This window comes from Passer domesticus, chromosome 4 (assembly GCF_036417665.1).
Source record: "Passer domesticus isolate bPasDom1 chromosome 4, bPasDom1.hap1, whole genome shotgun sequence".
Lineage (NCBI taxonomy): Eukaryota > Metazoa > Chordata > Aves > Passeriformes > Passeridae > Passer > Passer domesticus.
The window spans coordinates 83,437,710-83,463,716 of NC_087477.1; the positions used below are offsets into that span (position 1 = coordinate 83,437,710).

Below are 26,007 nucleotides of genomic sequence, written 5' to 3' on the forward strand. Positions count from 1 at the left end.
ACCAACCAGAAGGAGCAAACAAAGCAGGGTTTGGATTTATTGAGGCCCAGAGATCTCCCAGGGCCTGCAGGGGCTCCAGGAGAGCTGCAGAGGGACTGGGGACAAGGGACAGAGGGACAGGACACAGGGAATGGCTGCCACTGGCCAAGGGCAGATTGGGCTGGGATCTTGGCAAGGAATTGCTGGCTGGGAGGGTGGGCAGGGGCTGGGCTGGAATTCCCAGAGCAGCTGTGGCTGCCCCTGGATCCCTGGCAGTGCCCAGGCCAGGTTGGACACTGGGTTTGGAGCAGCCTGGGGCAGTGGGAGGTGTCCCTGCCATGGCAGGGGTGGCACTGGACAGGATTTAAGGTCCCTTCCACCCAAAGCCTTCCAGGATTTTATATCACAGGGACATCTAGGTCACAACAAGCCCTCACACAGGGACAGCTGTGTCACACTGAGGATCTGCCACGTTTCACACGACAAAAACCAGGATTAACCAATCCAGAAGAAGCACTGGGATTGGATGGCAGCTGAGCAGAAGTTCCCAGAGCTCCCAAATTTTACATTTAAGCTCCACCTACATCACTCTCACAGCGCCTTCACTTTTAATCCTCATTTTCTCTTTCAACCATCAGGACGGAGAGGGGAAAGCGTGTCCTGGAGCCAGTTAATGGAAGTGAGGAAAACTGGCTCCAAGAAGTGTCTCTGAGCCCTTCAGCAGATTGTTTTAATCCCCCTGTTAACCAACAATATGGAGAGCTATTCGAGATCTCCCCGTTCCTGCCGAGGACTGCAGAGCTGTGCATTAATTGCTGTCTCTGGAGTGCCTTGGACAGAAGGAGGGAGGGAAATGCCAAGCATTATATTATTAACTCCTGTGCCTGGGCGTGTGCTCAGCACAGCTTCACATCTCAGTGAGAGCCCACTTGGAAACAACAGCTCAGGGGGTGCTCAGGAGCCAGAACCGCACCCGGGGATGGGAAGGGAGCAGTTCCAGGCAGGTGGCACAGAGTGGGGTACAGGGGAAGCAAACCAGCTGTTAACCAGGTTACAGACATCTGGCTGCCCCAGCCAGCTTTGGGTGGCAGGTTTTGGTGCAGGTTTGGCAGGGAAGGGTTGAAAAGCTGCTCAGCTCCGAGCCTGAGTCCTCCTCCTTTGGGAAAAGGTGTGAGGGATCTTTGCTGGGAATTCCACAAGGAATTCCTGTGGAAGCACCAGGCACAGGATCTGTCCTGTCACTGTGCCCTTCCAAACCACCAGGGCCAGCCCCCAAATTCCTGTGTCCTCTGCATCTCCTCCATTCCCATCTCTAAAGCCGTGGATTCCAGAGGGAATGTGGGATGTGTTGGGCCTGGAATGAGCTGTGCCCCAGCTCCCCCAGCTCCTGGTACTCACGTGTTTGGCAGCAACCCTGGACGAGCCGACGATGTTCCCGTTATTGTCCAGCACATCGATTCCTTCCTCCAGCTCCGTGTGCCTCATCAGGACCACGTTGCAGATGTTGGCACTGGCTGAGGAGGAGGAAGGCAGGAGGATCAGCCCTGCTCTGTCCCCACTGGCAGCCTCTGTTTGCCCCGACAGCCCTCCAGATTTCCTCCCCTCAATCTGCTGAGGTGAATTGCTGCGATTCCCAAAAAAAGATGGAATTCTCAAGGAGAATAATAACCAATTTTATTTTTCTTCTGGGGCAACAAGGACAAATAGGCCTACAGGAAGGTCTAGTGCAAGGTGTCCATGCCTGAGGTTGGAACTAGATGGTCTTTAGGTCCTTTCCAGCCCAAACCATTCCATGATTTCACACATTTTAGGGGAAAAATGGCTCTGTGCACCTTTCTAACCCCTCCTCCTTGTCCAGCCTGTGGCTTTTGAGGCCTCAAGATGACCCCAAATTCTGTCTCTCAAGTCTGACCAAGAGTTGAGCACCACGTGCAGCCCCTCCCCTCGCCCAGGCACTTCCCAACTTCTCCCAGAGAAAAGCTGCTCATTCCCACAAAACTTTTGGGCAGATCGAGTGGCATTTTCCAGCACCCCCCACACCACATTTCCCTGCAAACTTTCCACCCAGAACTGAGACAAACCCACTGTTGCTGCAAGCACCAGTGCCTTCCAAAAATGTGTTTCTGCACTGCTTGATGGGTTAATATTCGCTAATTAATCTCAATTCATGTCATATAACAAATGTCTAATTTTTTGAGGGTGGTGGGTGGGTGAGCCCTCTCTGAAGGCAGCTCTGTGCAATCAAGGATGATTTGTGGTGACAAATGCTCCTTCCACTCGAGAGGGAGAGGAACACACACACACGCACACTCTGTCTCTCTCTTTAATATTCCAACGACCAGACCACTCTTCCCATCTATCAAAATATCTGTGTTCCCAACCCTTCAGCTCCTGAATCCCAGATAAAGAACAAAACAAGGCCTTTCATTTAGAGAAAAGTTTAGCCCCTGCTTTTTTTTCATTTTTAACACTCGCACGCCCCGTCCTTCTCGCTGTCAATCAAAACTGAGCAGATCAAAGAGCCCAGCAGAGCTGCTTTGGCCAGGGATGCCCTGGCACAGAGTTCCTGACAGACTCAGGATGGGGTGGCCAGCCCTGACGCTCCCAAGATGCTTTCCCAAGGCTCTGGATTCCCTGACCCGGTCCCAGACCCGAAAGCTGCTTCCATGGTTTGTCTGAGGCGAGCCGCTCACGTAGCCGCTCCCCTTCTGCTTCCTGAGGGAGCAGAAACGCTGCTAATTATGGCTAAACTTGGATTGCACGGACGTCTCAAATGCTCGAGGGTGGGGGGGGTGAGAAATAAATAAATATATGTGCAGACAAAGTCATCTGCAGGATTTGGGAAGAAATTGTGATAATGGAAACTGCGGCTGTGAGGAAACTGGGCTCGGGCTCCAAAGCAAGGCACCACCCCACTCCTGGGTGTCTGTAGGGGTTTCTTCTATCCCAGGGTGCTTTCCACACTCTGAATCTGTCCTTGGGCATCACCTAAACACAACAATTTTAGCCACACACACACACAAAAGCCCAAGGAGAAGAAATCCTTCCTCCCTCTCCCTCCTCTCCAATGAGGATCTTTCCGTCACCTTTAATTTCCTTCAGATCAGACTTGGGATCTTTGGGGTTTTCTGAGGTTTTTCAGCCAGGAACATCTCCAGTATAAAGCACACCCTCACCAGTGACACCCTGGCCTTGGGGCCAGCTGCTCACACACAGTTCTGGGGGAAAAAAGGGTGAATTGGGTTCCTTGAATTCCCCTGGGCACCAAGATCCTTCCCCTCCTCACCTCTGAGAAAGGACCCAGCCCCTGCCTGCTCAAACTCAGGCTCCAAGACCTCCTTCCCTTCCCTGCTTTTCCATGGAACCCCTTCACCCCCTGAGGATGCCCCAACCCCGACCCCAAACCCCTTTTCCAGCGGGGCAGCCCCTGGCCCTGCGGGGCCTTGGCCGCTCCTCCAGGAGCTGCTGCCCTGGGTTGGATTCCTGGATCCAACCCCTGGATGGGATTTTTTTGACAATTTGGGGTTTTCAGCTGCTACAAATTTACCCCTCCAATTGTCCAGCTGCCCCCAGCCAGCACAGCTCTGGAGGTCACTGCAGAGGGAGACAAGGAAGGGATGGGGAAAACTCTAATTTCACAGAATCATGGAATTATTGAAGCTGAAAAGGATCTTTAAGATCATCAAGTCCAACCATCACTGCCAAATCCACCAGCCCATCCCTGAGGACCACATCTGTGGGGTTTTTGGAGCAAGAGCTTTACCCCAGTGTTTGGCTTTTCATGTAGAAATAGAGAATTTCTGCCTTTGTGCTGGGGGCTGGAGGGTCAAAAGGAATTGGGAGACACATCTTAATTAAGGGTTTGTCCAGGTCTGCAAACTACAAACCAGCAATTAGTGGGAGGATCCCTCATGTCCTGGCTCATAACAAAGCAAGACAAATAAAACATTAGCTGGAGAATTAATTACAGGCTAAACAAATTAATTATGGGCCCTCAATCAATGCCAACACAAACACCTTGGTGTGAAAGCAGATCAAGCCTGTAGCAAGGATTTCCTGCCTGCCTTTGACTCAAACACCTCTCAGAGCTGCCTCCTGGGGCTGGAACTCATTCCTTGTGCTCTCCTGGTTGTAAAAACCCAAGGAAAGATGAATCCCCCTAAAATAGATCCCAGAAAAGTCCCAGGAAAACAGCAACAATGCCCACAGATCCCTGGTGTACAAGGAAAATGCTCAGTGCCACCTCCAGAGCACAATCCCTGTCCCCCCTGCTCTGCAGGCAGGGCTGGCAGCTGCTTTTGTGGCAGAAAAGAGGGGAAAAAACCCCAACAACTCAGGGATTGAGGGCTGGAGGGACACAACAAGCAGTTCTCTGCTAAAAAAGGAGCAGAAAGGCCAGAGAAAGCGAGAGCAGCAGACAGGTCAAGGGGCTCAGGCGAGCTCTGAGGATGTGGCACTTGCACAGCAACGGAAAAACCTGAAAGGAAAATTTGGCATTATATGGCTGAAAAAGGAACCTGGAACAGGTTCCAAAATGGGGAGCAAACCCCATTTTTTTAGTGATTTTGCACCATCTCTGTAAATAAACAAGCTTACACAAAAAGCTTATACCAAAGCCACTGGTGATTTCTTCAGGGCTAAAATAACTCAGCATTATTAGGTTGGAGCTTGGAACCACAGGGCCCAGCAAAGGCTGAGTCCAGAGCATCCCTGCCCTCAAACACAGGGCTGATAAAACCCCAATAAAATGCTCCACCAACCAGGAGCAGCCTCAGTTCTGCACACACTTGGGCTGCTCTTAATCCGTGCCTCTCAGAAATCTGCACATTCAGGGCAGAACCATTTCTCTGCATTTTGTTGTAAAATAACCACAGTGCTGCTGCTTATCTGAAGATTTAACAGGGCTCAACCCAGATCTTGCAAATGAAATGCTCTCAGGTTGGAGTGGTCGAGGACCACTCAGTGCTGATCACTTCTGAAGCTGCTTCAGAGTGCAAAGTGCAGCTGCAAAGCCTGAGCAGCTGCCTTCACCAGCAGCTCTGCAGCATTTTCCTGCCAAAATTCTGCTTTGCAGAGCCCCATCCCTGCCTGCCCCAGCTCCGGGGCCACCACTGAGGAGACACGAGCAGGAAGGGAGGAGCTGTGTCCATCCCAGTGGCTCCTGGCCACCTGCAGGTTTGCAGCCACCACTTGGAATACAAAGAAAAGGAATTTTTCCTTACCAACAGCCGGGAATGGCACAAACCTCTGGATCAGCAGCCGAGTGGCCGGGGTAAACTTGTTTGCTCTCTGGATCAGAACATTAAGGCCCACCTTGGAATGGAGAAAAACAAACCAGAGAAGCAGAGAATTAATGACCAGGAGCAGGGCAGATGGCACAGTTTGGGGTCCCTCTCCAAGAAAAGGCGTTTGAGCACTAAACCTCCCCCAGCTGCAGGGCTTGGCTGTGTTGGGCTCAACCCTTTAGTCAATACAGGGTTAAATCCAATTGTTGAGCTCAAAACAAGGGTTGAACTCAACCTTTGGGTTAAATGAAGGGTTGAACACAACTCTTGGGTTTAAATGAAGAGTTGAACCTAACTTGGGCTTTAATGAAGAGTTGAACCCAACCTTTGGGCTTAAATTAAGAACTGAACCCAGCTCTTGGGTTTAAATGAAGGGTTGAATCCAACCTTTGGGCTTCAATGAAGAGTTGAACCCAGCTCTTGGGTTTAAATGAAGAACTGAACTCAACTCTTGGGTTTAAATAAAAGGTTGAACCCAATGGTTGGGTTTATCCAAAGTGCTGAACCCAACCATTGGATTGAACCAAACTCTTGGGTTTAAATGAAGGATTGAACCCAACTCTTGGGTTTAAATGAAGGATTGAACCAAACTCTTGGGTTTAAATGAAGGATTGAACCCAACTCTTGGGTTTAAATGAAGAATTGAACCCAACTCTTGGGCATAAATGAAGGATTGAACCCCAATGGTTGGGTTTATCCAAAGTGCTGAACCCAACCATTGCATGGACCCCAACACTTGGGTTTAAATGAAGGCTGAACCCAGCCACTGGGCTTAAATGAAGGTTTGAACCCAACAGCTGGGTTTATCAAAAATGCTGAACCCAGCCATTGGATTGAACCAAACCACTGGGTTTAAATGAAGGGTTGAACTGTTGGGCATAAATGAAGGGTTGAGCCATCACTGGGTTTAAGTTAAGGATTGAACCCAACTGTTGGGTTTCCACAAAGAGTTGAACCCCACAGTTGGATTGGACCTGGGTTTGAATGAAGGACTGAACCCAGCTCCTGGGTTTATATGGAGGGTTGAACCCAAGAGCTGGGTTCAAACCCTTTCCAGCCAAAAGATAAGCCATAAACCACTCCAGCACCATCCAGTCCTTCTGGAATTGCCCTTGGCTGGATTTTTTCCCAGTTCACCATCATTTTCCCCATCCACCACAAAATCCTTGGGACTGGCAGTCCTCACCTAGCTGGGAAAACCCCAGATTTCAGAGGTGGTGGCTCAATACTATTAATTCCTTCTCCAAGAGTCTGGACTACACAACCCCATCCAGTGCCAACATTTGGGCTGTAAAGTTTATAATAACATGGATTTCTTTTTGTTGCCTGGTCCAACCCTTGAATAATGCAGAACTCTCCACAGTTCTTCATGGATCTGGGTTGTTGTGGATGTTCATAGAAACACAGAGGAGTCTCTGCCTCCTGACTCTCACATTGATAATGCTGAAAGTTGGGAGAATTTCCATCAAAACTGGCTGCGTGCACACGTGGGGTTAAAAATTAACCAAATCTATTCATGGGGAATGACTTCTGTCTTTAAATTACTCTTCCTCGCAATATTTTCTCTTTTTCATCCCCCCACAAACAAACCCAGATGCAGAAATGAAACCAAACAGCCCCAGCCTGGGAATTTTCAGCTGGAAACGGAAGCCTTGAACAATTTGTGACCACAACATTTTCTGCCCCAAATGCAGAAAAATTTAAAGAAACCCCAAAAAACAAAACAAAAACAAAACAAAAAAAAACCAAACAAACAAAAAAAAAAAACCAACAGCCAAAATAAAAAAGCTGCCAGAAAAGAGCAAATTTTGGTGGGTTTTTTTTTGTTTGTTTGTTTTTTTTGTTTGTTTTTTTGTTGTTGTTGTTTTGGTTTTTGTTTTTGTTAGTTCGTTTGTTGGGGTTTTTTTGTTTTGTTTTGATTTTTTGTTTGGGTTTTTTTTGAGGGGAGCATTTAAAAAGCAAAGAGAAGCCTGGGAGAAGATATTTTGCAGGCTGCTACTTTATACATGCACATCCCAGCACATCCCAGCGTGCCGGAGCCTGGGAGGAAGAGGAGGAGAAGCACAACTGCTGGGTAAGCCCTGCATGAGCACAGGGCTGCTTCTCCAGCCCCAGGAAATACTTCCAGAGCCTTTCCCAAGGTTTTCACCCAGACCTAAGCAGGAACTCCTCCTCTTGCCCTCAGCAAACGCAGCCCTAGAGCTGAGTCCAAGAGAGCCGTGGTGATTCTGCTTAGTCTGGACACCAGTGAGGGCTTGTCTTGAACTTCTTCCCCCTCAAAAATGACTGATTTTTAATTTTTTTTTAATTTTCCAGTTGTTAGGATGAGTATTTTCAAAGTCTGAACACCTCCAGAAACTTAAACACAGTCTAAAATATGTGGTTTTAAGAGGAGCCAGTTTTAAGCCTGGCTTTGCTGGTCTGCCCCATGGATTCAGGTATTTAGTCTGGATATGGTTAATCCGTGTCCATGACAAATTTTGTTGGGTTTGCAGCCCCTGCTTGGAGGTTTGGTGGAGGATTTGACAGTGAAGTGGAAGAGCAGCAGCTTTTGAAAGAGAAAAGCTGAGTCTGGGAGAGCCGCCACTGTGAGGGCAATGAAATAAAAGCATTTTACTTCCAGATTTAATGTGATGAACTCAGTCCCCACTTACAGCAACCCTCCTGCTGGGAACATGAAATTAAATGTTGCTGGAGATTAAATCCCATCTCCCAAATCCTCAACAAAAGGGCTGGATATAGGAAACTAATGAGGGTTTGTTTTCTACAGTTTGGAGATTGCTGTAGCTGATCTGTGAACTCCTTCCGATGGGCCGTGAGGTGGGATGAGGGTAAACAGGGCAGGAACTGCTCAACCTCAGGCCACCAAAGCAAAAGGCTCATCAAGGTGATGTTAATGAATTTAATTACTCGGGATTGGCCAAAGGACGCTGTTGAGGCAAATTCATCATTAAAGACCAAGCCCAGGTTTATTGTTGTGACCATCACCCAGTCACTGAGCAGGGTCTGCAGCTCTGGGGATGGAAACATGGAGCAGAACCAGGGGGAGTCACCCCACCCCACCTGGCACAACCGCAGAATCACCGAGGCTGGAAATGCCCTCCAAGATCGAGTCCAGCCATCCCAAACACAGCCAGGGCCACCACTGACCCTGTCCCCAAGTGCCACATCCACAGGGCTGTGAAATCCCCCCAGGGATGGGGATGCCACCCCTGCCCTGGGCAGCTGTGCTTGACAACCTTTGGTGAAGGAATTCTTCCTGAAATCCCTTTGGTGAAGGAATTCTTCCTGAAATCCAGCCTAAACCTTCCCTGGCACAGCCTGAAGCTGCTTGCTCCTATCCTATGGCTCCTTTTGCAGCTCAGCTTCTCTGGGCAGCCTGCTCCAGAGTCTGACAGAATTCCAGAATGGTTTGGGTGGGAAGGGACCTTAAAGAACATCCATGGCAGGGACACCTGCCACTGTCCCAGGGTGCTCCAAGCCCCAGCATCCAACCTGGCCTTGGGCACTGCCAGGGATGGGGAGTAATGCAAATTCCTGCCCCGTGACCCAGATCAAATCCAGCTTTTTGCAACTGCCTGGTTTGCTGAGGCTTCCTCCTCCAGAGCACTCCCCTGATGTGGCTGAGGGAGCCAGGGGGAGCTGGACACAGGGACACGTGGGATACATGAGTGGACACAGGGACACACGGCTGGACACAGGGATACGTGACACCAATAGTTCCTAAGATCCCTAAACACAAATCCGGGATCAAACATGGCCAGTGGGAGAGAAACCTCAGCCAGGGCTCTGCTGTGCCTCTGCCCTTCCTCCCTCCCTCCTCCTCCTCGAGTGCCAAGAATTCCTGCCTCGTCTTTAGCTCCCAGTTTTGTGTCAGCATCACCAACATTCCCTCACCAGAACATTTTTGACATCACTTTGAAGCAGAACCATCAGATGCTGTCAGAGACCAACATTTCTGATTCCTTTTCTTCTTCTTGTCTCACCTCACGAGTTCTGACCTCGTGTCTACCAAGACACCAATTCTAAAACCATGGGAATTTTTTAAAAATCCCTGTTTTTTTCTGCCTTTTGATCAAGAGTTTTGAAGCCTGAGAGATGGTTTTAAATGCCTGACACTGGCAATGGCCAAGCCCACACCTCTTAAACTTGGCCTAGAACAGTAAATCCATCCAAGGAGTTATTTCACTTCATATTGGGAGGGAATTTTTGTAAAATAGAGGAATCTCAGGAGTCCAGCGAGCATTAGCTGGTAGATGACACCACCCAAACGTTGCTGAGCCACTCTCCAGACTTCATGGACTGTGCTGGAGAAATCTCTCCTGATTTAGGGGATTTAACTGCAGGGCATCCCTGAGCACTGCAGCTGGAGCTGGCTGTTCAAGGACCTGCAAAGTCAACTTGGAAAGAGGGACTGGCTCCAAAGGAGGTTATCCCTCATCCCCCAGTCACCAGATTGGATTGGAACTAATTGGATCTGATGAGTCCCGTGCAGCCAAGCTGGAGAAAAGAGCATTAGGAGAAGGAAGGAAAAAACTCATTCATTAGGGCTGGGAGGTGAAGATGGAGGCAGAGAGATGGAAAACTGGGCTCTTTCCCAACTGGAGCTTTCCCAAGCCAAGGAGAACAGAATGGAAGAGTCTAAGGGAAGGGAAAGCAATCGGGATCCGAGTGGGGAAGGAACTTAGAGAGGAGCAAGAGTAAGGGAAGGAGCAGACTCACTCCCAGGACAATTCCAGCAGGGATGACCACAGCAGCCCCACAGCTGGATGCTCCAAGGGAAGAGAATGGTGCGGTCTGGAGCAAGGCTGGAGAAAAGTGGGATTCGTGATGAGAACATGACAAACTTGGTTTGGGAGCTGGTGGAGCCAGGAGGACGAGGGGCCATGCCCAAGACAAGAGGGTGTGCTGTCTCATGCCAAGTTTTCCATGCACCTGGATCCTGTCCAGAGGCAGGAGCACTGCTGGGGTGGTGGGGATGGGGCAGAGGGAAAGGAAGGGATGAGAACAAACCTGCTGGAAATGGAAACATCCCAGTGGAATGAGAGAGAAAATGCTGCAGAGAGACACATGGAGTTTGGGAGGGGACAGTCACAGGAGGAGCCTTAAGGATCATCTACTCCAACCCCCTGCCTTGGCCATCTTCCATCATCCCAGGCTGCTCCCAGCCCATCCAGCCTGGCCTGGGACACTCCAGGGATGGGCTTGGCAGGACCCAGCAGGTGCCAGGTGCTCCTAACTCCAGGGACAGGAGGATGATGGACACTGGGAGCATTCCCAGAGAGCCCCATGTCCCTGTCCCCCACAGGGCTGTGACTTTGGGAATGGCTGCTCCAGCGATTCTGGGGCTCCATGCAGGAACTGCCAGCCTGAGTTTCCAGTCTGGGAGATCCAACCACTCCCTTCTGGAACCTGAGAATGAACAGGGAAAGGGATGTGCAGGAACAGCTTTGGAGCAGAGAGATGCAGACTTTAGAGCCAGGCACCACTTCGTTTCAAACTTAAACTTCGTTTAAAAGAGAAGTTGATCACCAGCTCCTCGGATCCACCGGGATTTTCCCCCTGCTCCCAGGGAGGAGGGAGCCAGGCCACGCTCCATCCCCTCCCATCCCTCTCCCGGCTGCCCGAGCCGGCCAGAGGCGGCGGGAGGGCTGCAGCTCTCCCGGCTGATTATGGACATCACACCCCATTCACAGGCTGTCAGCGCAGCCTCGCAGACAATTATCGGGAACACGGAGCGGGATTGGAAAAATCCACAGGGGCACCTGCACCTGGAGAGGAGAGCGAGAAATGGTGTGCGAGAGGTCAGCGTGCGAGCGGGGAAGGGATGGAGCAGCAGCCCCGGGATGGAGGAGCAGCCCCACGGCACGGGAAGGAGCGGGATTGCTGGGATGGGAAGGCATGGGATTGATGGAGAGGGATTGCTGGAAAGGGAAGGAATGGGATTGCTGGAATAGGAAGGAAAGGGATTGATGGAGAGGGGAGGCATGGGATTGATGGCGTGGGAAGGAATGGGATTGATAGTGTGGGAAGGAATGGGATTGATGCAGAGGGAAGGAGTGGGATTGATGCAGAGGGAAGGAGTGGGATTTCTGGAAAGGGATTGCTGGAAAGGGATGGAATGGGATTGATGGAAAGGGATTGCTGGAAAGGGGTGGAATGGGATTGATGGAAAGGGATTGCTGGAAAGGGAAGGAATGGGATTGCTGGCATGGGAAGGAAAGGGATTGATGGTATGGAAAGGAAAGGGATTGCTGGAAAGGGATGCTGGAAAGGGATGGAATGGGATTGATGGAAAGGGAAGGAATGGGATTGATGGTGTGGGAAAGAAAGGAGTTGATGGAATGGGAAGAAAAGGGACTGCTGGAAAAGGAAGGAATGGGACTGATGGAAAAGGAAGGAATAGGATTGATGGAAAAGGAAGGAAAGGAATTGCTGGAATGGGAAGGAATAGGATTGATGGGTGTGGGAAGGAGTGGGATTGCTGGAAAGGGAAGGAATGAGGTTGATGGAAAGGGAAGGAATGGGATTGCTGGCATGGGAAGGAATGGGATTGCTGGTATGGAAAGAAAAAGGATTGCTGGAAAGGGAAGGAAAGGGATTGCTGGCATGGGAAGGAATGGGATTGATGGAAAGGGAAGGAAAGGGATTGATGGAAAGGGAAGGAAAGGGATTGATGGAAAGGGAAGGAGTGGGATTGCTGGTATGGAAAGGAAAAGGATTGCTGGAAAGGGAAGGAATGGGATTGCTGGCATGGGAAGGAATGGGATTGATGAAAAGGGAAGGAATGGGATTGCTGGAAAGGGAAGGAATGGGATTGCTGGAAAGGGAAGGAATGGGATTGCTGGCTGAACCTCTCCAGGCTGAGCCCCTTTCCCAGCTCCCTCAGCTGCTCCAGGTGCTCCAGCCCCAGGCTCCAAGGACACTCCAACATTCCTGCTCCTCCCCAGCTTCCACCTGGTTTGGTTCTAAACACCCCAGGTGTAACTGCCCAGGCTGGCTCAGTGGTGCCAACTGGGATACCCCAGAGCAGCAGGAAATCCCCCTGGCAGAAAGGGCATTTTGCTTTTGCTCCCCACCTCCAGGGGCTCCTGCAGAGGCAGGATTTGGGGTCAGAAGCAGGAAAGCACTGCCGAAATGAAGAGCTCTGGGGCTGCCCATGAAACACTGCTTTAAACCCTCTCCCGGGGGGCCAGCAGCGAGTCCAGGGTGGGTTATTAGCAGCTGATATTAATGACATTAATCACCTGAATTTTAACCCTGTGAGGTGAAGGAAAAGGAACACTGGGGTGCTGAGCAGGGACGTTGGAAGAAGGGGTCACCCCAAGCCTGGCTGCAGCCATGGTTACGCAGCACTGCTGCTCCCTCTCACCCAGCAGAAAACACAACTCCTACTTCTGTCAGAATTTAGCTCAGGTTGCTAAGTGAGAACCAAATATTTATTTGTGTCTGTGCTGACAGGCCCATAAACCCCAAACCCGCCCTGGAATAAACCTGGAGGGAAGTGACAACCCTGGAGTGCAGGGCAGGCAGGGGAAGGAGGGAGCCTGGGAACTGGGGCAGACCCCAACCCTGCACAGCTGGGGCTGGGCTCACACCTGGCTGGGCTCCCTTCACTGGGGGACAACGTTCCCTGCCCCACAGTGTCACCGTGGCTGTCACCAAGGGGTTTCCTGGCTGAGCTGTGTTGGATTAAACCCTTTTCTGACTCAGGGATGGGGCAACTAAAAGGAGTTTTAAAAACGTTTATTCTAGTTTTAGTCTCATGTGAAGGGCAAAACAATACTGATATTATAATTACTATTCAGAAATAGACTAGAATCAGAAACTATTTCTTAATTATAATGCATTATAAGAGGTTTTTAACCTTCTCTCTCTAAAAAGGGAAGAAAATCAGGATACTTGCAAAGATTTCCCATTCAACTGCAGGACAATGAGGCCAAAATCTGCTCACCCAGCCCTGAGGGAGCAGTGTGCTTGTCCCTGGTGTGAGGACACAGAGGGACACTTTGAATACCTTAAAGTTAACCATTTTAAATTACCCCTCATAAGTCCTACTACAATACATTTTTTTATAATTGTATTTCTCTAAAGCATGTAATCTTATCTACAAAACCACCTTTCAAAACTTATTTCTAATTCCATTTCTCTCTCAACAAGGTCTGCCCTATTCCATGGCATTTCTAAACCAGTATTTCTAATTTCAGAGTTTGTATACAAATACGCACGATGAGAACCTTCCACCAAGCTTTAAGAATTTTCCACAAATCCATTTCCCAGGAGATACAGGCGCTGTGCCCTGCCAGGACCCATCAGAGCCCATCCTGTCCCAGGGAGGGCACGGCACCCATGGCCAGGGTGCCTCCAGGGCACACGGAGTGGCACCAGGACAAGGTTCTGGCCCAGCACAGCTGCCAGGAAACGTGGCCAGAAGGTGCTGCCAGACAGAGAAACCCCTGGAGGGTCCCACAAGGTCCCCAGCAGCACAAGGAGCAGGACTTGGAGCTGCTCTTGGCACAGCTGGGAGCTGTGATCAGGGAAATTGAAAAGCTGAGGGAGAAAGCTCCGATCCCACGGCAAAACTGGGAGATGCTTCAAGGAGAAGGTCCAGAGGGACGCAGAAAATGAGCCCAGAGGGTCCCAGAGGGGTCAAGCCCCACCGGGCACCTGTGCAGAGGTCCCAGCGGCAGTGACAAAGCAGGAAACTGGGAATGGCTGCTCATGGCCCTTGGCTGGTTTAACTCAGGCCTTTCAGTCCTTCTTTCTGACCCACAGAGGAGTTTGATCTAAGTGCTGAGCCAGACCCAAAAGGGATCAGCAGTGCCAGAGCAAATGGAGATGGGATCTGGAACTGGGAATCAGAAAATCTTGGAATGGGTTGGGGTGGAAGGGCCTTAAATCCCCTCTCAGCCACCCCTGCCATGGCAGGGACACCAAGGGCCAGGGTACCCAAGCTGCCCTTGGACCCTTCCAGGGATTGCCCAATTTCCCTGGGCAAAAAAAACCTACTTCCACATCGAAATAATAAAGTTGTTATTAATAATTATTATCTATATAGAATTATAATATAAAAAAGCAATATTATTATAATAATAATTGATAATTATTATCTATATAAATTATAATATCTAAACCACAATGTTATTATAATAACAATTGATAATTATTATATATAAAATTATTATAAATATATATTTATTTTTATAATAATTTATACAATTTATATAATTATCTATATAAATAGATCATTTATATAATTATCGATATAAATTATTATAAGAATCAATATAATAATAACAGTTGATAATTATTATCTATATAAAATCATATCTGAAAAACAATATTATAATAATAACAATTGATAATTATTATCTATGTAAAATTATAATATCTTAAAAACAATATCATTATAATAATTGATAATTATTATCTAGATAGAATTATTATAAAAATAAATCTCTATAGATTATTTTATAATAATTTATATAATTTATATAATTATCTATATAAATAGACAATTTATATAATTATCGATATAAATTATTATAAAAATCAATATAATAATAACAATTGATAATTATTATCTACATAAAATCATAATATCTAAAAAGCATATTATAATAATAACCATTTATAATTATTATGTATATAAAATTATAGTACCTAAAAAGCAATATAATAATAATAATAATAATAATAATAATAATTGAAAATTATTATCTATATAAAATTATAATATCTAAAAAGCAATAGTTGCCAATAAAATCGGCTTCACGCAGGTTTTTTAATCTTCTAAAAGCATGAAAAATAGCAGAGTAAGAGTGTGTGTGTCAGCTGGAAAGAGTTTCTGTCTAATCACAGCCCCCCTGATCCGTGCAGCTCTGGCACTGGAGTACTGGGGGAATAAAAATTCCAAACATTTAAAACACGCTTGGTCTTTCTCAAGTCTTTTTACTTCTCCCTGCCTTTGTTTGCCTTGTTTAGGAAAACCAGCTGGTGTTAATTGCACTTCACGCACCACCAGCATGAACAGCAGCCAGATATCAGGAACTGGAGCCTAATCCCAGGAATCCACTCAATTGTTTGGGGGGAAAAATTACATTATCACTCTGCAGAACAGCGGTAAAACGAGGGAGCAAAAGAAAAGGCAGGAAAGAGGCTGGTGGGGGGAAAGTGGGATAAAAATAAACTACAATCCCAGAAAGAGAAATGGAGATGTTAGAGGATGGGATTCCCAGAGCAGCTGGGGCTGCCCCTGGATCCCTGGAATGTCCCAGGCCAGGTTGGACACTGGGGCTTGGAGCACTTGGGACAGCGGGAGGTGTCCCTGCCATGGCAGGGGTGGGATGGGATTTGGGATCTGGGATTTGGGATTTGGGATCTGGGATTTGGGATCTGTTCCAGCCCAAACACCTTTCCCAGCCTTATTCCAAGATTCCTTCACCCGAGTCATGCACAGGAGAAGGGATGGAATTCTGGACCTGGCACAGCTCTGTGCCCTGACTTGGGTTGGGATGGCAGGAGTTGGAGAGAAAAGGAAATATGGGGAGAGAAATGTGGAATAAAAGAATATTGATTCCTCCCCAGATTCACCTGCAGGGCTGGAAATCGGGAGTTGTGGTTGTAGCAATTCCTCTCTCTCTAAAAAGAGAAGAAAATCAGGATATTTGCAAAGATTTCCCATTCAACTGCAGGACAACGAGGCCAACCCCGGCCCTGATGGAGCAGTGTGCTTGTCCCGGGTGTGAGGACACAGAGGGTGAGGCACAGCACAAATTCACTGCTCTGTCCTCTCTGGGCTTCTCCAGGCCCTTTCTCCCTGCACACAGGGAAGGGTCTGCCCACATCCCAAAGGCTCCCTGCTCTGCAGGGCTTTCTCCAGGCTGGTGGGAGCCATGAGGGGTTTCAGACAGCATTCCACACCTTCAGGAGTGTTCCCACTGGGATGTCTGTGGGGACACACTCACTGCACACCCCCTGTGCCATCCCTGCTCCGCTGGGAAGGTTTTCTTCCAACATCAGAGAGGAGAAGAACCTTTAAAGACTGCTGCCCTTCATGTGGAGAAAACCTCCTCCCAACATCAGGAAAAAACACCTGTGAAGGCTCTGGTCTTTGTGCTCTGTGGAGGGAAACCTCCCAACATCCAGAAGGAGAAGAACCTCTAAAGAAGAACCTCACATGCTGCTCTCCATGTGGAGGAAAAGCTCCTTCCAACATCAGGATAGAAGAAGAACCCCTGAAGGCTTTTGCCCTTCATGTTCCATGTGGAGAAAAACATCCCAACATCCATGAGGAGAAGAACATCTAAAGGCTGCTGCCCTTCATATTTACATGGAGGAAACCTGCTTTCAACATCAGGATGGAAGAACCCCAGAATGTTTTTGCCCTTCATGCTCCACATGGAGGAAAAGCTTCCAACATCCAGAAGGAGAAGAACCTCTAAAGGCTGCTGCCCTTCATATTTCACAAGGAGGAAAACCTCCTTCCAACATCACAATAGAACCCCTGAAGGTTTTTCTACCCTTCCTGCTCCATGTGGAGAAAAACATCCCAACATCCATGAGGAGAAGAACCTCTAAAGGCTGCTGCTCGTCATGTTCCACATAGAGGAAAACCTCCTTCCAACATCACAATAGAACCCCTGAAGGCTTTTTTACCCTTAATGCTCCATGTGGAGAAAAACATCCCAAAATCAGGAAGAAGAACCCCAGAAGGTTTTTGCCCTTTGTGCTCCACATGGAGAAAAACATCCCAACATCCATGAGGAGAAGAACCTCTAAAGGCTGCTGCTCTTCATGTTCTACGTGGAGGAAAAGCTCCTTCCAACATCAGGAGGGAGAAGAACCCCTGAAGGTTTTTGCCCTTCATGTTTCCCATGAAGGAAAAGCTTCCAACATACAGAAGGAGAAGAACCTCTAAAGGCTGCTGCCCTTCATGGTCCACGTGGAGGAAAACCTCCTTCCAACATCAGGATAGAAGAACCCCTGAAGGTTTTTTTTTATCCTTCCTGCTCCACGTGGAGAAAAACATCCCAACATCCATGAGGAGAAGAACCCCTGAATGTCTTTGCCCTTCAGCTCCATGTGGAAGAAAACCTCCCAAACATGAGGAAGGAGAACCCCTGAAGGTTTTTGCCCTTCTCCACCCTGGACCATCCACAGACCCACGGAAAGCTCCTGCCTGTTCCTGTGGCACTGTTCTGACCCCCTGAGCACCACAGCTCTGGGCCAGCACTGTTCCCCACACGCAGGGCATCCTGGTGGGATGCCAGCCTGGGGACAGGGTGGCACTGCAAGGAGGCAGCAGCTCCACCCTGCAGGGAGATCTCTGCTCGCACGAGGCTGAAACACCCCGACTTTATTCCCTAACATCTCAGGGAGCTTCTCACACCTCTTTGCACAGGGGTGTTTCCCACAGCACCCCACAGTCCCTCCTGCTCCAGCTGCTCTGAGGAATTGCAGATGCCCGAGCACGGACAGCTCCACACCCACGGGGTCCTTACCAAAGCCTCCCAGCTGCTCGGGGGACAAAGCTCTGCCAAGATCCTTGTCCGTGTGTCCTGCCCCTCTAATGTGCCCCTGTTCCAAGAGGGAGAGGAGCATTAATGCCAAAACCATGGATCAGCAGCACCAGAGCGTGCCGGGGCTGGAACAGGGGGTGTGAGGGGCAGCAGCACGTCCAGCGGGGGACTGTCACCTCAGGGACTCACAAGGTGACAAGAATGCTGGCCTAAGCACTGAGGAGCTCAGGGAAACCATCCCATGCTTCCGCAGGAAGCTGTGGGTGGAAAACCGAAGCGTTGAGGTTGTTAGGATGGGGTTAGGGTTAGAGTTGAGGTGGGAAAGGGAGCACAGCTCCTGGGTGAGGGAGGTGGGGCTCAGGTGAGCCAGGCTGTGCTGAGAGCTCAGGTGAGCTCTGCACAAGGGGACAGCAGAGGTGACAGGAGCAGCAGTGCCCAGCACACACACCGAGACACGGCAAACCATCCAGAACAGGGGTACCCAATAAAATGGAGCTTTCCCTCAAAACCTCGAGGCCCTTCAACAGCCCCACACCCTTTGGAAAATGGCCTGGCAGCTGCACAAGGAGCAAAGTCTCTGTGACCTGAAAAAATGGGGAATTGTCTTGGCCAGAGGGAAAAATACCAACTGCTGTGGGATCTTTAATGCTCCAAAGGAAAAGGTACAACTGCTCAGTTTGGGGATAATTTCAAACCCCAGTGTAAGGAACAACTTTCCCAAGCTGCTCCTCCAAACTGTTCCTGCCCCTTCGGGAAGGGCTGATCTTGCTCCTGATGTCAACCTGTGCTTCTGGGAATGTATTAAAACCCACAGGAGCTTGATTTTAGGAATGTCAAAAGCTCCTCTCTCACAGATTATTTCACACAGAACAGAGGAGGCCCCGGAGCTGCTGCAGGGCTGGAGCCAGGCTGGAGAGCTGGGAATGTTCCCTGGAGAAGGGAAAAATCCAGGGAATCCTCAGAGACCCTGAAGGGGCTCCAGGAGACCTGCAGAGGGGCTGGGGACAAGGGACAGAGGGACAGGACACAGGGAATGGCTGCCACTGGCCAAGGGGAGATTGGGCTGGGATCTTGGCAAGGAATTGCTGGCTGGGAGGGTGGGCAGGGGCTGGGCTGGAATTCCCAGAGCAGCTGTGGCTGCCCCTGGATCCCTGGCAGTGCCCAAGGCCAGGCTGGACACTGGGAGCAGCCTGGGATAGTGGGAGGTGTCCCTGCCATGGCAGGGGTGGCTCTGGGTGGGATGTGAGGTCCCTTCCCACCCAACCCATTCCAGGGTTCCACGCCATGACCTGAACTCCAGCTCCAGCCTGAAACACACCCACAGGGGAAGACGTAATTCCATCCCCAGGAGAACATTCCAGAATGCTGCCTCTCCTCTCTTGCCACCCAGGGCTCTGCAGCCTCGAGGTCTCTCAATGAGCCTGGTTAATTAATTCCCCAGCAGTTAATGCACGAGGGAGAGTGGGAGTTCACAGAGCAGCCAAGGCACAGTGCAGGAGGAGCTGGGCTCTGGCTCTGCTGCAAAGCCCGGGCATGCAGGGCCAGCCACACCCCAGGGGACAGCATTTGCTGGTTATCAAGACAGAGTTAAGTCAATTAAAAGATATCAACATGCTCAGCAATCCAAAAAACATCTCCCAAGCAGCTCCTTAGTCATGAAATCCAGAGATATAAAGAGTTACCCACTGCTATTGAGACAGCACTTATGACAGCTCCCAAGTAGCCCTGGATGAACTTGGATGTCGGAGAAGGCTTTGGAAAGAAAAACAAAACATATTTTCAATAAACAAACTTTTGGTTATTAATATTCAACCCATTTTCCCCCCTTTTTTTTTGTTTGTTTGTTTTGGTTTTGGTGTATTTGTTTCAGAGCAGAGACAGGTTTAATTTTGTCATATTGTTCTGTGACACATGGGCTGTCATCCCAAGAGGCAAAAGCGAGGAAATCGTGGCCTCCTGAGCAAGGTTACAGGGAATGGAAAATTAATTGGCATCAGAAAATTATAATAATAGCAGCTCAAAGGAAGGATGTGAGTGAAATTCAGCAAATGGTACCAAATTAGCATTTCTACTCTGGAGTGCTGAACCCCAAACTCGCCACAGTCAATATTTTGTCTGTGAAATGTTCTCTCAGTGAGCTGGATGGATGCCAGCTCAGCTTCCCACATCCCAACACGGGATGAATGGAGGCTGAGGAGAAGGAAGGGAGCAGGGACAGCCCCAGTATTTCCCAGGAATACCCTCAGCACTTCCCAGGGACAGACCCAGCACTCCCCACTGCCACCAGCATGGACAGAATCCTTGGGAGATGGGATCAGGGAGCTTCCTCCTGCTCCCCCAGCCCAGGCACCATTCTGCTCAGTGCTCTTTCAGATCCCAGTTAAACCATTCCAGACCAGCTGGGACCATGGACTGGTTCAGCTCCGAGTACTTGATCTCATTTCTGTGCCTGCAGTGATTCCCAGATCCTTCTGCTGGTCACACTGATTTTAAACACGGGACAATGGCCACTCTAGAAATCCCCCAGAGGTCTCATGGCAGGGAAGAGGCAGGATTGGTGTTCCCATGTGGGAGTGCCCTGGGGCAGGCCCACAGCTCCTCCTGGCTGTGTGGGGGAATTGGCCCAGCTGTGACTCACAGTCAGCCAGATTTTGCCCCAAAAGAACCAGGCATGAGTTTCAAGCCCTGGGAATCATTTGTTTAAATTAGGATGAGCTGGAGAGCTCCCCAAGAAGCCTTTGGTGTTATGCTAATCTGCCCAAGTCCTGCTCCCCCATTGGTTATGCCCTGTTATGTATTCCCTATAGGTTATGCTAAGTTCTGCTCCCCTATTGGTTACTTGTTTCCCCTATATGGTTATACTTCCAGAATGTTCCACCCCCAAGTGTTTACAGTGTTGCTTTCCCTTTGTCTCAGGGCTTTGGATCCTGCCCCTTGTACTGTGCTCGACTCCTCCACGTTTGTTGTTTTTCACCCCGTTATTAAAGTTCTTTTTGGGCAACTCCATCGAGCCTGCTCCTTTTCATTTGCACCACCCTCACCTGAAATCAGGGCCCAGGGAGGTTTGTCATGACCACTCTCACCCTGGAGTCAGGAACCAGGGAGGTTTGTCACCACCCTCACCCTGAAGTCAGGAAGCGGGGAGTTTTGTCACCACCCTCACCCTGAATCAGGGCCCAGGGAGGTTTGTCATCACCCTCACCCCGGAATCAGGGCCCAGGGAGGTTTGTCACGGCCACCCTCACTGCCCTGAAATCAGGGCCCAGGGAGGTTTGTCATCACCCTCACCCCGGAATCAGGGCCCAGGGAGGTTTGTCATCACCCTCACCCCGGAATCAGGGCCCAGGGAGGTTTGTCACCACCCTCACCCCAGAATCAGGGCCCAGGGAGGTTTGTCACCACCCTCACCCCGGAATCAGGGCCCAGGGAGGTTTGTCACAGCCACCCTCGCGGTGACAGCGGGCTCACCTTGCTCGCGTTGCGGTTTGCATAGTTCACACACGCGTTGTGGCTCTGGTTCAACCACTGCGGGACAGAGAGACACAGCATCAGCACAATCCCAACAGAATCCCACCTTCTGGGAGTTCTGAGGGAATCTCATCTGCCTTTGGGCTGCTCCCAGCTCAACGCCTCTCTCCAGGTGTGAGCTGATGCCCTTCAAGTGGAAGGATGGACATTCCAAGGTGTCCTGGGGACAGCTCTGCTTCCCTGGATGGGCAGCTCCTCTCCTGGCCCCATCTCCCTCACTGCTGTTGGGTTATAATCCCACAGAATCCCAGGATCACTGAGGCTGGAAAACCCCTCCAAGGTCACCGAGCTATGCCCGTTGCCCCCTTGTCCCCAGCCCAGAGCTCTGAGTGCCCTGTCCAGGCCTTCCTTGGACACCTCCTGGGATGGGGTCTCCAAACCTCCCTGGGCAGCCCCTTCCAATATCCAATCTCTCTTAATGTGAAGAAATTCCTCCTGGTGTCCTGGCCAGACATGTGCAGTCAGGATGCAGCAGGAAGCCCAGTGCCATTCCCAGCAAGCCCTTCCTGAGCTCCAAAGGCTCCCAGAGGGTCATAGGAGGCTTCTGAGGAGCAGGAGATGAGCAGATGGCCCAGCTTATGGACACACACGGCACTAAACTGGCTGGAACAGAGCACTTGGGGCTGCCCCTGAATCCCTGGAAGTGTCCAAGGCCAGGCTGGACAGGGCTTGGAGCAGCCTGGGATAATGGGAGATGTCCCTGCCCACCTGGGGTGGAATGGGATGGGATTTACAGTCCCTTCCCACCCGAACCAGCCTGGGATTCCATCCCAGATGTCCCTAAACAGGGCGGGTGAGCGGCCTTCAAAGCCCTGAGTGGCTCAGGATGTCCCCAGCCACTCCTCCTCTGGGACAGCTCCCAGCCAAACCTGCCAGAGCCCAAACTCCTGGCAGGGCTGTCCCGCCGCCTTCCCCACGCTGCCTGCAGATCCCACTCTCCTCAGAGCCTTCCTGACTGCACAGCTCCATCCCCACTCTCAGCAGACAATAAAAAGACATTTGCCATAGAAAGGAGGCTGAAAATAACTCGTTCCTTCGTTTCAGCTGGCGACGGAATCACACTTGTGGTGTGTTTACTATGGATCTCTCCTTCCCGTGCCTGCTTCTTCCCCTTACTCTTAATTCCCAGGATCTGAACGGGAAATCACACCAGCACCTCCCTACACACAGATTGTTTTCCCCCAAAGTTCCTGTAGCAGACTGAATGCAGGGCTCCCGGGCTTTGCCACGCACAGCTATTCCCAAAATTCCTGGCAACAGGGCCTCCCATCATCCCCAGCCCTTCCAACGTCCTTCCCCAAGGAAATCCCAGCTCCTCATCCTCCCAAAGGCAGATGAGTGAGTTCAGGGCCAACACCTCCGTGGATGTGCACATGGAAGAGCCATTTACACCCAGACAAAATGCCTCCAAAATCTGATTTTTGCTTCTGGCCTGTTCTGCCTCTTCCTTGCCATGGCAAAGGAAGGTGTGGGATGAAAAGGGGAGCCCAGGTTTGTTTCCAGCCCCTTGCAGGCCTTTCCCTGGATGGATCCAGACAAATCCTGTCCCTAAAGCATGGCCAGGTGGGACAGCCACAGCAGCAGCCTGTCCTCTGGGCAAAACCCAGCTCTTCCCTCCTGGGTTGTGAGATAAGTGTGTGTTCTATTGCCACCTCTCAGAGCTGGGGCAGTTCTCTCTGTTCATGGGGCAGTTTGCTTTATCCCTTCCACAGCCAATCCTCCCTCTGGGAGATCTCTTCTGTCAATGGGCCATTAATTATTAATTATCTTCTGTTCATGGCCAGTGAGTGTCCCTGCATGGCTGATAAAATCCCATCATCCCATGGGGAGATGCTCTGCCCAGGGGAGGAGCCAAGCATTCCTACCTGGATACAATCTGAGGTTTGGAACACCACAGCAGCCTTTGGCCACTGCATTCTCAGAGGAGCAGCTTTCTCCTGCCCTGCATTCCCAGAGGAGCAGCTTTCTCCTGCCCTGCATTCCCACAGGAGCAGCTTTCTCCTGCCCCGCATTCCCACAGGAGCAGCTTTCTCCTGCCCTGCATTCCCACAGGAGCAGCTTTCTCCTGCCCTGCATTCCCACAGGAGCAGCTTTCTCCTGCCCTGCATTCCCACAGGAGCACCAGGCCCATCTCCAGCAGCCCTGGAGCTGCAGAGGAAAACTCCCCCCTTGCTGAGGATCCCTGCTCCAGCAGAAGCACAGCTGGCACTGCAGGAGGGCTGAGCCCCCATGGCATGGGATTGTGCCACCACCCTGACACACAGGGTCAGCTCCTGCTCTGACTCTGGCAGTGTTGTTTTTGTACTACTGCATTTGTATTTCTAATTTCCCTAGCAAAGAACTGTTATTCCTATTCCCATATCTTTGCCGGAGAGCCCCTTAATTTCCAAATTACAATAATTCAGAGGGAGGGGGTTTGCATTTCCCATTTCAGGGCAGGCTCCTGCCTTCCTCAGCACACACCTGGCTTTTCAAACCAAGACACCTCCCCACACTCCCACCCTTCCCAAGGAGCCTCACCTGCCAAAACACAGTGGAGGCCAGGGTCTGGTTGGGCAGGAGGAGACCAACAACCTGCAAGAGGAGAGATTCTCTCATTATTAAAGCATCCCTGGTTTGCTCTCCGTGTTTTTCCAGGCGTGCAAACAGCCAAGCTGATTTCCAGGGACTTGAATAAATTATCCTCATTTCTGGCTTTATTTCATTCCCGTTATTTTTGTCATCCCGGTCATTTTCAGCCTCCCGTCTCTCCTTTTTCCAGGGGTGGAACTGGCTGATGTGGCTGCTCCTGAAAGCTCTGCACCTTTAATTACTGCTCGTGATACACCCTGAAAATCCCTTGGCAGCTGGCACTGCCCAAGGATCCCATTGAAACCCAAACAATTCCCTAATTCCGGTGTTTCTGGAGGGAAACACAAACCCTGCACGGAGACAAGAGTTCAAAGCTGTCACTACTGGCAGTGAACAGGGTGTTCTCATTTTTCTTTGGTACATTCCCTGTTTGGGGCACCAGGAGAAAATCCCTCTGGAATCTGAGGCCAGCAGAGCCACCTGGGAGCGCTTTGCTCCTGTTTGGGAGCCTGGGTTTTCTTTTAATTGAATTTATTGGAATTCATTCATCTTTTTTCGTGTGTCCCTGTCCCCCCAAGGCTCGGGGCAGCCCAGCACATCTGGCCAGATGTTCCCTGCTGGGGCCTGCACTGGGACACCAGAGGCTCTGCAAGGTCACCCCTGGCAGCACCTGAGGCCACGCAGGTGTGTCCTGGGCCTGGGGTGTCCTTGGGTTGTGTCTCACAGCACCACAGGGACACAGCTCTGCAAATCCCATCCTGACACACAAACACCTGCCTTAGGGCCAGCTTTCCTGGTTTAAGCCAGTTTTTTCTTGTCTTAGGGTCATTTTTCCTGGTTTAAGTCAGTTTTTCTTTTTGTAGGTCCATCTTTCCTGCTTTAGGGACATTTTTCCTGCTATAGAGCCATTTTTCTTGTTGTAGGGCCATTTTTTACTGGTTTAAGGCAATTTTTTCCTGTTTTAGGGTAATTTTTCCTGGTTTAAGGCAGTTTTTTCTTGTTTTAGGGCCATGTTTCCTGGTTCCAGGCCATTTTTCCTGCTTTAGGGCCACGTTTCCTGCATTGGGGCCATTTTTTCCTGGTTTAGGCCACCAGAAGCTGAAGAAGAGGAAAGGGATGCAGGCAAGGGGATCCCGAGGACCAGCCCAGCAAACACAGCCAGGACAAAGAATTCCCAGCAATAAGAGAAGCCTGCCACGCTTCCCTCCCTCCCTGTGCCCCCAGCCCCCCACATTTCTGCAGGTGTTTTCTGCCTGCAAAACCCCGCGGAATTAAAAGGCCGAGCAACTCTTTAACTCCATCCGTTTACTCCACTCGTTGTCTCCGAAAGCTGGGAGCTCGTCCCCACCCTCAGAGCTTCCCCAGCGTCTCCTCAGCTCATCCCCAGGAATTTGGGAAGGGATGGGATGGAATCCCGGGGTCATCCCCCAGGGATGGAGGGAACGTCGTCTCCGCCGGGGCCGCGGAGAAACGGCCCCGAACAAAAGGGGCCGGGGCTTGGGCGGCCTCGCTCCCTTCCCATCTCCTCTCCCTTCTCCTCCTCCTCCTCCAGCTTTTCCTCCCACTCTCGTGGAGTTGCAGGGACTTTGTTCCCTGGCCCCAAGCCAGCTCCCACTAATTTACGGCTCCGTTCCCCCACGCGGAGCTCGGCATTAATTAACGCAGCCCCAAACGAAGCCCCCCTCACCCCAAGCCCAAGCCCGAGCCCTGGTGCCCCCCAAAGCAGCAGGATGACGAGGCTGAGGAGGAACGGGGCCAGGCAGAGGCTGGGGCTGAGCGCCGGGGGAAAATTCCGGCGGGAAAATAAATAAATAAAGAAAAAAAAGAGCACCCAAAATCTGTATGACTGAAAGAGGCACGTTTAAATGCAAACTCTCCATATGTGCAAGAGTCTGTCAAGAAATGTACAATTTCACTTTTAATTACTGTCAGGGGAAAAAATAACTAAGAAGGAAAACAAAATAAAAAAAAAAAAGAGCTCCTAAACACTGGCGAAGTGTCAGCGACAGAATTTAATTGGTGATCAGGTGTGAAGGGCCCTTGGTGGCCCCAAAGCCACCCTGTGGACATCAGGGAGCTCTGAGCAGCCCCAGCTCAAACCCCAAATCCTGCCTGAGGTGGGA

At 50.4% G+C, this 26,007-nt stretch overlaps 1 protein-coding gene across 1 annotated transcript in view; it reads right to left on the reverse strand.

The window, feature by feature from the left end:
- The window catches only part of SFXN5 (sideroflexin 5), a 101,726-nt gene that overhangs the window by 31,232 nt on the left and 44,487 nt on the right, over nucleotides 1-26,007 (reverse strand). Inside the window, exons 7-11 of the mRNA XM_064419176.1 lie at nucleotides 23,834-23,887; nucleotides 21,254-21,310; nucleotides 19,472-19,537; nucleotides 5,202-5,292; nucleotides 1,378-1,493 (exon numbers count right to left, since the gene is read on the reverse strand). Of these exons, the coding sequence (XP_064275246.1) occupies nucleotides 1,378-1,493; nucleotides 5,202-5,292; nucleotides 19,472-19,537; nucleotides 21,254-21,310; nucleotides 23,834-23,887 (384 nt within the window). The remainder of the gene's footprint in view (nucleotides 1-1,377; nucleotides 1,494-5,201; nucleotides 5,293-19,471; nucleotides 19,538-21,253; nucleotides 21,311-23,833; nucleotides 23,888-26,007) is intronic.